Here is a 12,318-nt window from a genome sequence, read left to right as displayed (position 1 = left end):
GAGGGAGAGGACTCAAATCAATAAAATTAGAAATGAAAAAGGAGAAGTTACAACAGACACCACAGAAATACAAAGCATCCTAAGAGACTACTACAAGCAACTCTATGCCAATAAAATGGACAACCTGGAAGAAATGGACAAATTCTTAGAAAGGTATAACCTTCCAAGACTGAACCAGGAAGAAATAGAAAATATGAACAGACCAATCACAAGCACTGAAATTGAAACTGTGATTAAAAATCTTCCAACAAACAAAAGTCCAGGACCAGAGGGCTTCAAAGATGAATTCTATCAAACATTTAAAGAAGAGCTAATACCCATCCTTCTCAAACTCTTCCAAAAAAATGCAGGGGAAGAAACACTCCCAAACTCTTCTACAAGGCCACCATCACCCTGATACCAAAACCAGACAAAGATACTACAGAAAAAGAAAATTACAGACCAATATCAGTGACGAATATAGATGCAAAAATCCTCAACAAAATACTAGCAAACAGAATCCAACAACACATTAAAAGGATCATACACCATGATCAAGTGGGATTTATCCCAGGGATGCAAGGATTCTTCAATGTATGCAAATCAATCAGTGTGATACACCATATTAACAAATTGAAGAATAAAAGCCACATGATCATCTCAATAGATGCAAAAAAACCTTCTGACAAAATTCAACACCCATTTATGATAAAAACCCTCCAGAAAGTGGGCATATAGGGAACTTACCTCAACATAATAAGGCCATATATGACAAAGCCACAGCAAACATCATTCTCAAAGGTGAAAAACTGAAAGCATTTCCTCTAAGATCAGGAAGAAGATAATGATGTCCACTCTCGCCACTATTATTCAACACAGTTTTGGAAGTCCTAGCCACGGCCATCAGAGAAGAGAAAGAAATAAAAGAAATACAAATTGGAAAAGAAGTAAAACTGTCACTGTTTCCAGATGACATGATACTATACACAAAGCAATCTACAGATTCAATGCAATCCCTATCAAATTACCAATGGCATTTTTCACAGAACTAGAACAAGAAATCTTAAAATTTGTATGGAGACACAAAAGACCCCTGAATAGCCAAAGCAACCTTGAGAAAAAAAAAACAGAGCTGAGGAATAAGACTCCCTAGAAATAAAAGAAATACAAATTGGAAAAGAAGTAAAACTGTCACTGTTTCCAGATGACATGATACTATACACAGATAATCCTAAAGATGCCACCTAGTGACTTCAGACTCTACTACAAAGTTACAGTAATCAAGACAATATGGTACTAGCACAAAAATAGAAATATAGATCCATGGAACAGGAAAGAAATTCCAGAGATAAACCCACACACCTACGGTCAACTAATCTATGACAAAGGAAGCAAGGATATACAATGGAGAAAAGATAGTCTCTTCAATAAGTGGTGCTGGGAAAACTGGACAGCCATATGTAAATGAATGAAATTAGAACACTCCCTAACACCATATACAAAAATAAACTCAAAATGGATTAAAGACCTAAATGTAAGACCAGACACTATAAAACTCTTACAGGAAAACATAGGAAGAACACTCTTCGACATAAATCACATCAAGATTTTTGACCACCTCCTAGAGTAATGGAAATAAAAACAAAAATAAAGAAATGGGACCTAATGAAACTTAAAAGCTTTTGCACTGCAAAGGAAACCATAAACAACACGAAAAGACAACCCTCAGAGTGGGAGAAAACATTTGCAAACAAATCAATGGACAAAGGATTAAACTCCAAAATATATAAATAGCTCATGCAGCTCAATATTAAAAAAACAAACAACTCAATCAAAAGATGGGAAGAAGACCTAAATGGGCAGAAGACATTTCTCCAAAGATGACATACAGATTGCCAAGAGGCACATGAAAAGATGCTCAACATCACTAATTATTATAGAAATGCAAATCAAAACTACAATGAGGTATCACCTCACACCAGTTAGAATGGGCACCATCAGCAAATCTACAAACAACAAATGCTGGAGAGGGTGTGAGGAAAAGGTAAGCCTCTTGCACTGTTGGTGGGAATGTAAATTGATATAGCCACTATGGAGAACAGTATGGAGGTTCCTCAAAAAAATTAAAAATAGAATTACCATATGACCCAGCAATCCCACTAATGGGCATATACCCAGAGGAAACCATAATTCAAAAAGACACATGCACCCCAATGTTCAATGCAGCACTCTTTACAATAGCCAGGTTATGGAAGCAACCTAAATGCCTATCGACAGATGAATGGATAAAGAAGATGTGGTTCATACATACAATGGAATATTACTCAGCCATAAAAGGAAGGAAATTGGGCTTCCCTGGTGGTGCAGTGGTTGAGAATCCGCCTGCCAATGCAGGGGACACGGGTTCATGCCCCGGTCCGGGAAGATCCCACATGCCGCGGAGCAGCTGGGCCCGTGAGCCATGGCAGCTGAGCCTGCGCGTCCAGAGCCTGTGCTCCGCAACAGGAGAGGCCACAACAGTGAGAGGCCCGCATACAGCAAAAAAAAAAAAAGGAAACTGAATCTATGGCAATTTTTAAAAAAAAAACTATTTCATAGTTATAGAGGACTTACCATTGGGTAGCTAAGTGAGAGGGTTTAGGCAGCAAAATAAAAAGGGGTCTCCTTCAGTTGCAATTAATTTAGTTTTTATAAAAGCAAATACTGTGATAAAATCTGAACTAACAACCAGGATCCTATAAATCCTCTAATGTAATACCTTTCCAAGTGGGTCTTCAAAACCAATAATAGTGAATAAATTAATGAATAAATTTAGAAAGTCAATCGCTTCAAAGAACCAAGACTCCTTCCAAAAAGAATTTTAAATATAAGAACAATTCTGCATTTAACGCAACAATTCACTAAAAGTATCTAGTCAAAAACAACACAACAAAAAAAATATTTATGTACACTATGCTGAGATAACTAAATTTGAGGGAAAAATAAGAGAACAAAAATTATAAACATACTGCAGAAAATAAAACAGAATTTTCTTACCCAAAGATGATTTTACAATTGATTTAATTCCTGAATAAACCAATGATCCTTTGTTGCCTGGAGATTTCTGATCCATATCTTCTGTATACTGCTTCATAAGTATTTAAATGCATAGGAAATACTAGTAATGATGCATAATAAAATATTTCAAAGCTAAATTTGTTTTGATTTGGAGCCAGTTCATAATAGGCATCAGTGCAAGAAGGTGGTTGGTTCTACTCTATTGTAGAGATATATTTTTCTCCCTCCTACACAAACTGCAAAGCAGTATTTCAACAGTTTTAAACAATTTTACTTTGGAATTTTAGTATGAAGTAACTTGCATTTGCACATAAAACATTCAGCACAATATTTACAGACTGACCTTTCGGCAAATTTCAAGAACATTTCTACCAAATTCATCTTACAAAACTCACAATGCAAAGGATATAGTGCAGAGTATACCAGAGTGACTTGAGCTGTGGATCTTCATTTCCCGCTAAAATATGGTTTCTCCACACCTGCTCTGTATCAAGTCCGTACCTCGATAAAGCCCGAAGGCGCATTTTCGTTGCTATATCTTTTTCTAAGGAATTATCATTTTCTTCTTCCGCACATTCATACAAATGACGACCACAAGCCCACATTAAAGATGTAATTGGGCTCCAGGCAAGAGAGATCCTTTCAAAAACAGTGAAGTCAGACATCGTTCGGTTGGGAGTTACAACTATCATTCGATTTTGACTTGTTGGATGCCAAGCAAAGGAGGCAATGTAATTGTCACAAGGTTGCACACTTCTTTCAATTATCGTGGGTTCAGTTTCATCTCCAATGGGAGTGGGTGTGTGCTGCATATCATATAATCTAATAATATTACTATCCCTTGTTAAAGTGGCAAGCAGACCAGTCCTAGTTGGACACCATGCTACTTTTGTTAAGGGCTTTGGTTGCTCAGTCAAAGTCAAAACTGGCTTCTCAAATTTCCTAAGATCCCATATTGCAACCTGACCTTCATAAAAGGAAGCAACACGATCATGGAAGTATGGGTCTACTGTCACGCCCTGAACAGCTTTTGTATTCACAAACATCTTTTGGCTTGTATTCCGAAGATCAAAAATGGCTAGGTTACGATGCATACCAGCAAGGAGAAGTTTCTGGTCTCGTGGAAGCCAACAAAGAGAGAGACAAGCATCATTCTGTCCTAATTCATAAAGTGGTTTTGTTACTAATAATGTTGTTTCAGTTTCACCTGCCAAAAGTCTTACTTTCTCCATGGGAACTATATCAGGCGTGTATTTGCTGCAGATGTCCCAAATCAGCACTGAAAAGTCAGCTCTATGTTTATCTAGACCAGCAGCAAGCCAGTTACTATCCAATGGATTCCATGCAAGAGTATTGCACTGTCGTGCATGTTTTGGAACAAACTCTTTTCCTATCAAATCTTTGAACTTTGAGTTATGATCTTGACCAAGACTTGTAAGTACAACTCGACCATTTGCTTGTCCAACTGCTAGGAGACATTCAGGATCATAATTGAGATACCAGGCAACACATTTCATATAGGGTGTTTCTGAATTTATTGAGAGTAATGTAGCTGCAGAGTCTTCAGATAAACGTAGAGATCCAGCTTTGAATTCTGAATTCACAGTAGATTCCACATGATAAAGGCTAAGTTCTGAGTCACATACAACAAATCTATCAACCTGGTGTGGTGCCCACAATATATCAGGTTTGGTACCACTCATGCTTACTGATGATCTCAAAGAGTGCAGTTAGGTCCATTCACTGAAAATCTGCTTAAAAATAAAAAGTTTTAAAATGTTAACAAAATACAATTCTAAGCTGAATCAACTATTCAGAAAGTCAGGAAATTTTCTACACAGGTACTCTGTTTTTCAATCTATTTATATTTCTTCTAACTGCTATGAATTCAAGACAATATTTATTAATAAAAGGGGAAAAGAACTTCCTCCAATAAGATGAGCTGGTAGGAATCTGAGAACTCCATTCTGGCTTTATTTCCCATGATCAATTATCTTAATTGCACTATTACTAGTACCTTCAATTTAACCTCAGGGTTGAAATAACTTCAGTGTGGTGAGCAAATTAATAAGTATCATCCATTTGAAGGGGATAAAACTTTAAAGGGTTATGAATCACGTACCTAAGCAACAAGTTTAAAGCAGCATTATCCAACAGAACCTTCTGCAATGATAGAAATGTTCTGTATCTGTACTGTCCAATATGGTAGCTACTAGCCACATGTGGCTACTGAGCACTAGAAATGTGGCAGTGCAAATTTTAAATTTTATTTAATTTTAATTAATTTTAATATAAATAGCCACATGAGGCCACCATAATGACCAATGCAGATTTAAAGTACAAAGCCACTAGTTTCTTCCTCAAATTTCAAGATAAGAAGCAGGAATGTATTGAGCAGAGTCGGGTTCGACTCCTAGCTCTGACATATACTAGCTGTATGCCTCAAAAAGGCCTTTGTGTTTGGGGGTCCTTTTATTTTCTCATCTGTACAATGTAAGAACTGGTTTAGACTAGTGTTTCCCAAATTTCAGTTATTCATGTACCACCTGTGCCATTATTTAATATTTTTATTTAAACTGACTCATTTTTAAAATCTGAAAATCAATTTTAATTTCATCATAAGGTCCATGAGTCATGGGTACAATATGCTAATATTTTTTTTCTAACATACTTAAATAAATACATAACTATTAAAAATGCCTGATTGTGTTACCTAAAATCATCCTGTTTATGACCAGTAGGACACACTGCACTTTGGGAAACTGAATTAAGTGAGCATTAGAGGCTCTTTCAGTATTCAATTCTATAAACTTCGAATAGGTATTTGAAACAGGAAGTTTGAAAAGATAAATATGCTAGTAGTAGTTTAAGCACATAAGCACTAAAAATAGTTATGCTATAAATGGTAGTTTAACAATAAAAGCTACTTACAAAAATGTAAATTTCTGTTTTTAAGCAAGTCTGGCTAGAGGTAACAGTCTGGATTAAAAATGAACAAAGATACTCATAATCTTCAAGGCAACTGGTATCTGTACACCCATGTTGTCAGTTCTTAAAGAGTGAAGTTATGGTTCATTCATCTCTCTATACCCTGTACCAGATGCAGAACCTGGCACAGACTCCTAATAAAAATATTCTAAATAAATTCAGCTCAGACATATGTTTTGATCTTGTAAAAGTTTAAGTCAGGAATTATTACTCTAGAATTTCAACAGACTCATAAAATTTAGATGACTGGGAAACGCCTCTAAGAATTCTCATACCGCCTTATTTCCTTCCTTAATAGTTCTGAAGCCCAAGATCAATCATTTCAATTACATTCTTACTAGCACCCTCAATTTCTTCATTTCCTTGCCACTTTTGCCTTCCCCAACTAGCTCAACTGTCTTCTTTCTTCCACTCAGGCTGCGGAGTCTCACAGCTCTGCAGACTGACTCCATAAAAAATTAAGGTAGACAACATGTCTGGCCTGTGGTGCTGGTTCAGCAGTTCTTTTATTCACCTTCCCACTCTGGCCTTTATGAAATCAAAGTGATCTTTTTAAAATCCACACTTATCCAGGTTATCCAACTCCTGCTTAAAACCCTCTCATGGTTTCCAACTGCTGTTAGCATAGAGTTCTCATTCTTGGACAAAACCTACAAAACCCTAAATGCTTTGGCCTATCTACTGATCCAGCCTCAATGCACCCTGTTCTCCTCCCTGCTGTGTTCTAGCTATACTGTCCTTTTCATTGCCTAGAATGTAATCCTCCACCCATCACCACACCTTTGCAAATGCCATTCCCTCCGGTTGGAGCATTCTTCCCTCCCTTCTCAGCCATGTTAAAACCTGCTCAACCTTGACATCAACCACACTCTATCCCCTCCCCAATCTAAATCAGGTTACTTAGATATATACTCTCAATGGAGAATATTCCTTCCCTTTAAATCACCCTCTCGGGCTTCCCTGGTGGCACAGTGGATAAGAATCTGCCTGCCAATGTAGGGGACACGGGTTTGATACCTGGTCCGGGAAGATCCCACATACCGCAGAGCAACTAAGCCCGTGTGCCACAACTACTGAGCCTATGCTCTAGAGCCCGCGAGCCACAGCTACTGAAGCCCGCGTGCCTAGAGCCCGTGCTCCACAACTAGAGAAGCCACCGCAATGAGAAGCCCACGCGATGCAACGAAGAGTAGCCCCTGCTCACCGCAACTAGAGGAAGCCCATGTGCGGCAACGAACACCCAACACAGCCAAAAATAAAATAAATAAAAATTTAAAAATAAACAACAAAAAAATAAATCACCCTCTCCATCTCTCCTACTAGATTATAAGCTCCCTAAGAGCAGGTGAAGTATCCTTTTTGCTCTCCATTTGAACCTCTAGCACCCAGCACAGTGCTGGGCACTTAGTAGATACTTAGTAATTACTTGTTAAATGAATGCATTTGTTAAATGCTCCCTCTGACACCTCTCACACTGCTTTCTCCAAATTTCACTAATCTCCCCAGGTTTACGCCCACTGCCCTTTCCAGTAGGGGTTGGCTCAAGCCAAGAGCAAAGTGCCCACTGTCATAACTGGTTCCAATAATGGGTAAAGGCCCAAAGTGAGCAACCCCCTAGAGGATCACTCTAATACACTGACTTTCGTTTATTCTATAAGCATTTTGGGGCATCTTCTATGTCTAGACACTGTTCTAAGTGCTGGGAACACAGCAGTAAACAGGGACAAATAAGGTTCCCGGTTGCTATGGAATGAACTGTGACCCCCCAAAATTCGTATGTTGAAGTGTTAATCATGACTCCACGATGACTGTCTTGGAGGTAGAGTCTTTAAGGAGGTAGTTAAGGTTAAGGTTAAACGAGCTCATAAGGGTGAAGTCCTGATCTGAAAAAACTGGTGCCCTTAAAATACAGAGATACCAAAGCCCTCTCCCCATGTGAGTACACAGTGAGAAGGAGGCTGTCCACAAGCTAGGAAGATAGCTATCACCAGAACCGGACCATACTGGCACCCTGATCTCAGACTTCCAGCCTCCAGAACTGTGAGAAAATAAATTTCTGTCGTTTAAGCCATCCAGTCTATGGTATTTTGTTATGGCAGCCCAAGTGAACTGATACACTAATTAAACCTGCATTCTAGTGCTGAAGTTACATCCAGTCTTAAAGAGAATTTAAAAAATTTAAGAATGAGAAGGAAAAGCAGCACCTTGTGTAACAGGAAGTAGCTAAGACAACAGAAAGAAGGAACAGATACTGCCAAGTAAGGCTTTATTCACACTCATGCCCTTGCAAACAGAGGAAACCTCTTAACTGGAGGTATCCTTAGATCTGGCCCATCTTCCTATCTCACTGAAAGACAAATGCTAAAATAAGCACACTTTTTATATAGGCTTCCTTCCTACAACTGTACTCTTTACACAAATGATCCATGGTTAAAAAAAAAACTGGGTGCCACATGGAAAAATCCATCTAAAAAAAAAGAAAGTGTTACTATAATTTTAAAAACTATTTGATTTACATGACTCTCAATGAAGAATCACCCGTATTTCTTCTGATATTATGCACATATTTATATTACCATCCACAAAATCTGACTACTGTAACTCATACAGAATCACAGAACTTGAGAGTTAGAAAGGGGCTAGCACACCCTGCATAATTCACATAGGAGTAAAGAGAAGACCAGATGTTTTGATTCTTTTCCAACACCACCCTACTCCCATCCTAGATTACTGCATAGAGAAAGGATCAGCTACATCACTTGCAGGGCCCCCTTCTTCAAAACTTATTAAGAATTTCAATACTGTGACAGCATAGCATTAAACCAAGTGCCACGCCTTCTAAAGATGGGCCTTATGTGACTGCACGGCTCACACACCAGGAAGCTGGCCCTGAATACAGAGGTACATCTATAAGCACCCTCTTTAGAAATGTACAGCTGACCCTTGAACAACTCAGGGGTTAGGCCGCAGACCCTCCAATGCAGTCCACCTATAACTTATAGTTGGCCCTCTGTGTAAGTGGTTTCTCCTTATCTGTGGTTCTGCATACTCAGATTCAACCAACTGTGGATTGTGTAGTACTGTGGTATTTACCATTGAAAAAAATCCACGTATAAGTAGACCCATGCAGTTCAAACCCGAGTTGCTCAAGAGTCAACTGTATTTCTTTACAATCCAACACAATATAGATGGATCCTGGCTCCTGAACAAACACCACTAGGAATATGGTAGAGAGCAAAGAAAAGTGGGCCTGGAGTCAGAAGACCTCCAGCCACTACTAGCTAGACCCTAACAAGCCCCTTAATACTCCAAGACTATAAAATGGAGATAGAACCCACCCTATCTCCTTCTCACAGAGTTGTGACAATCAAATTAAATGAGTTCTATGCATTAACAAATGTGCCAGTATCACTATGATTCCCTTAAACAGTCCTGGAAATTAATGTTTTCAAATGCTGGAGACACTGAAAAATTGGGGGTAGAAGGGGTAGGATTTGCAATAATTACAGCTTATATTTAGATGCTCACCTTCAAGTATAACAAGCACTCACTTCCCATCAATGGTTTCTGAGCAAAGGAAAGCCATCATGATGATTCTGTGTTCCTCACCAGAACATCTATAACAGCACTGTCCAACAGAAACACAGTGTAAGCCATGTAACTTAAAATTTTCTAATGGCCACATTGAAAAAAAAATAAAAAGAAATAAATCTAACTTAGCAATATATATTATTTAACCTAACATATCAAAAATATTATCCTTTCAACATGTAATCAATGTAAAATTATTAATGAGAAATTTACTTTTTTTCTTTTCTTTTTTTTGTGGTGCCAAGTCTTGGAAATCCAATATGTATTTTACACTTTCAGCACATCTCAATCCTGTGTGGCTACTGGACAGTGAAGATCTATATAATACTAAGTGTAGAAGGTATCCAATCACCCTTTTATGTTGTTGTCTTTTCTACTTGTCTTACCATGACAAATAACAGTAGCAGTTTCAAGAAATTTCTACCACCACCATCTTCAAGGAGATGCTCTACATATCTCCAAATTACCCTTAAAATATAGTTAAACAAAAGGCTGCAAAGGCAGTCATTTGCTAAATAATTTAGGAATGCTCGTGGCTCCTGTGAGAAGCCTTATCGTCTTACGGAATTTTCATTACTCGTATATGCAGAGGACAGAGCTACGCGGGTGACAGGCCCTTTAAGAAGTATTTATTTAGAGTGTACAACTAGAGCAAGGCTGGCTGCTCTGCCGGGTAATGCAGAAATCTAAGGGCGACTCCCACGCTCCAGACACCTGGCTGAGCTTCGCGTCCAAGGGGAGGACGCGGTTCTACACAACCCGGCCACGGTGGAGGCTGCAGCGCGGACCCAGCACCCCGAAGGAGGTCCCCGAGCCCGCGGGCCGCTCGCAGCTCTCAGGCCCGGCCTGACGCCCGGCGCGGTTATCCCGCAGGGCTGCACGCGACTCCCCGCGCCTCGGCTCCAAGGAGGACCCGGGGTCCGCACCCGCCCGGGCTTTTCAACTGGGCTTGCCCGGGCGCCTAGCGGCCGTCCTGGCGCTCCCGAGCCCTCGACTCGGGCCTCCCGGTACCGAGAGCGGAGACGCGGCCCGGACTGCACTCACCGACCTGGGAGGCAGCGCTGCCTTCGTACTGCCGCTTCCGGCCTAGTCGCAGCCCCTCCCGACGGGGGTGGTCCACAGGCCGGCAAGATGGCGGCCGCACGACGCGGCCAGTAACCAGGGCCACAGAACCAGGGTCCACTACCCGACCACCGCGCCTCGCAAACGCGCGGACTTGCCTGGGCCTGGGAAGGGGAGTTCCTCGCTACGAGCCCCGCCCCTCGCTCGCCCAAGGAGTCGCACCGCCCGCGGAGTCGCACCGCCCTGGGGCGGGGCCTGCGGCCCCAGAGGCCCCGCAGGCCCCGCCTGCTGTCCAAGCGCCCTGGTCCAGCTCCTCAGGTCCCGCCCCCTGAGTCCCCAGCCGGGATCCTGGTCATGTGGAGCCGGACTCCTCTCACAGCTGTGTTATCAATTTTAAGGGATTTGGATGCTTTAGCTCATTTAATTGGTTTAAATTTCCATTAAGGTACTTACCTGGTGGTCCAGTGGTTAAGACTCTGTGCTCCCAATGTAGAGGGCCTGCATTGAATTCCCGGTCAGGGAACTGCATCCTGCGTGTGGCATCTAAGATCCTGCACGCCCCAACGAAGATGCCCTGTGCAGCAACTAAGACCCTCACAGCCAAATAAATAAATAAATATTAAAAAATAAATTTCCATTAAAAATTTATTTGTGGGCCATCTATGTAGTGGAAAGTCCAGGGTATTTGGTTCACGATTTATTCACTCATTTACTCATTCCACAAACACGTCTCGAGTGCCTATTGTGTACTTGCTGTAATGCTGGGGACACTGGAGTGAGCAAAAAAGACATGGTCCTGGTAGGAAACAGGCAATTAGAGGGCTGCCTAGTTAGGGCTAAAACAGCGCTTCGCAGGAGGGGCGCCCCCTTAGTGTTTGAGGTGTGTGTGTCAGGAACACTTCCTTGACTGCTAGGCTGAGACAAGGATGAAGATGAGATAGCTGGGAAAGCGAACAGGTCGGAGGGGTTTGGAAGAGAAGAGTCTTCTAGAGCAGAGGAAGAGCATATAGCAGTGCGGAAACAGTGGAGTATGGACGAGTGAACAGAGGACGTGGGGACAGATTAAGATGATGTATTAGAAAGGCATTTGGAAGTCAGGTTAGTGAGTCTGTATGGACTTTTCGTAAAGGCATTGGTGCAGTCATTGAAGGTTTTTAACCAGGAGAATGGTGTAATCAATTTTTATGGGATAAGGTAAGTATCCAAATGAGAGACGATGGTAACCCAGACTACCAGTGGTAGGGAGAGTGGGGACGGAGGGAAGTGTGTGGCCTGGGAAATATTTAGATGTTGGGAGGAACAGAGCTTGATGATTGATTGAGTCAGGGAGAAAGAGGATTCTAGGTTTCTGGCTCCCGTAATTGAGTGAATGGGGCTGCCACAGGTGTTACAGATCTTACAGAAACTTTTCTTCAGGTGTCCAGCAATCTGTGCTTGCCTGTTCACAGTGAAAGGTGGGTGGTTTGGGGCTTGTGATAGATATATCTGAGCTTAGTCCTGATGATCTTCAAGGCAGATAGTTTGGGTAAGAGGATGAGTTTGGGGAGAGTATTGCCTGTGGAGGTCTAAGGCTCCTTTTCACTCCTGCTGTTGGAGAAGTGGAGGCTTAGGAAGGTGCTGAGTACTGAGGGCAGATACCAT

The 12,318-nt window shown here is 41.1% G+C and overlaps 1 protein-coding gene across 5 annotated transcripts in view; it reads right to left on the bottom strand.

Moving 5' to 3' along the window:
• The window catches only part of MIOS (meiosis regulator for oocyte development), a 38,435-nt gene extending 27,184 nt beyond the window's left edge, over window positions 1-11,251 (bottom strand). For 2 of the 5 annotated variants that reach the window (XM_007106909.4, XM_028490036.2), the window contains exons 1-4: window positions 10,664-10,828; window positions 9,553-9,652; window positions 3,446-4,787; window positions 3,016-3,114 (exon numbers count right to left, since the gene is read on the bottom strand). In XM_007106909.4, coding sequence (XP_007106971.1) covers window positions 3,016-3,114; window positions 3,446-4,739 — 1,393 coding nt within the window. In that variant the 5' untranslated portion in view covers window positions 4,740-4,787; window positions 9,553-9,652; window positions 10,664-10,828. Of the gene's footprint in view, window positions 1-3,015; window positions 3,115-3,445; window positions 4,791-9,552; window positions 9,653-10,659; window positions 10,829-11,130 lie in introns of those variants that run through there. The other 3 variants (XM_024130666.3, XM_024130661.3, XM_024130670.3) reach the window with 3 other exon arrangements.
• Window positions 11,252-12,318: the final 1,067 nt, after the last annotated feature.

This window comes from Physeter macrocephalus, chromosome 5, assembly GCF_002837175.3.
Source record: "Physeter macrocephalus isolate SW-GA chromosome 5, ASM283717v5, whole genome shotgun sequence".
In the NCBI taxonomy this organism is placed as follows: Eukaryota; Metazoa; Chordata; class Mammalia; order Artiodactyla; family Physeteridae; genus Physeter; species Physeter macrocephalus.
Note: the sequence above shows the minus strand (reverse complement) of the source record. Positions and strands in the feature narration are given on the sequence as shown.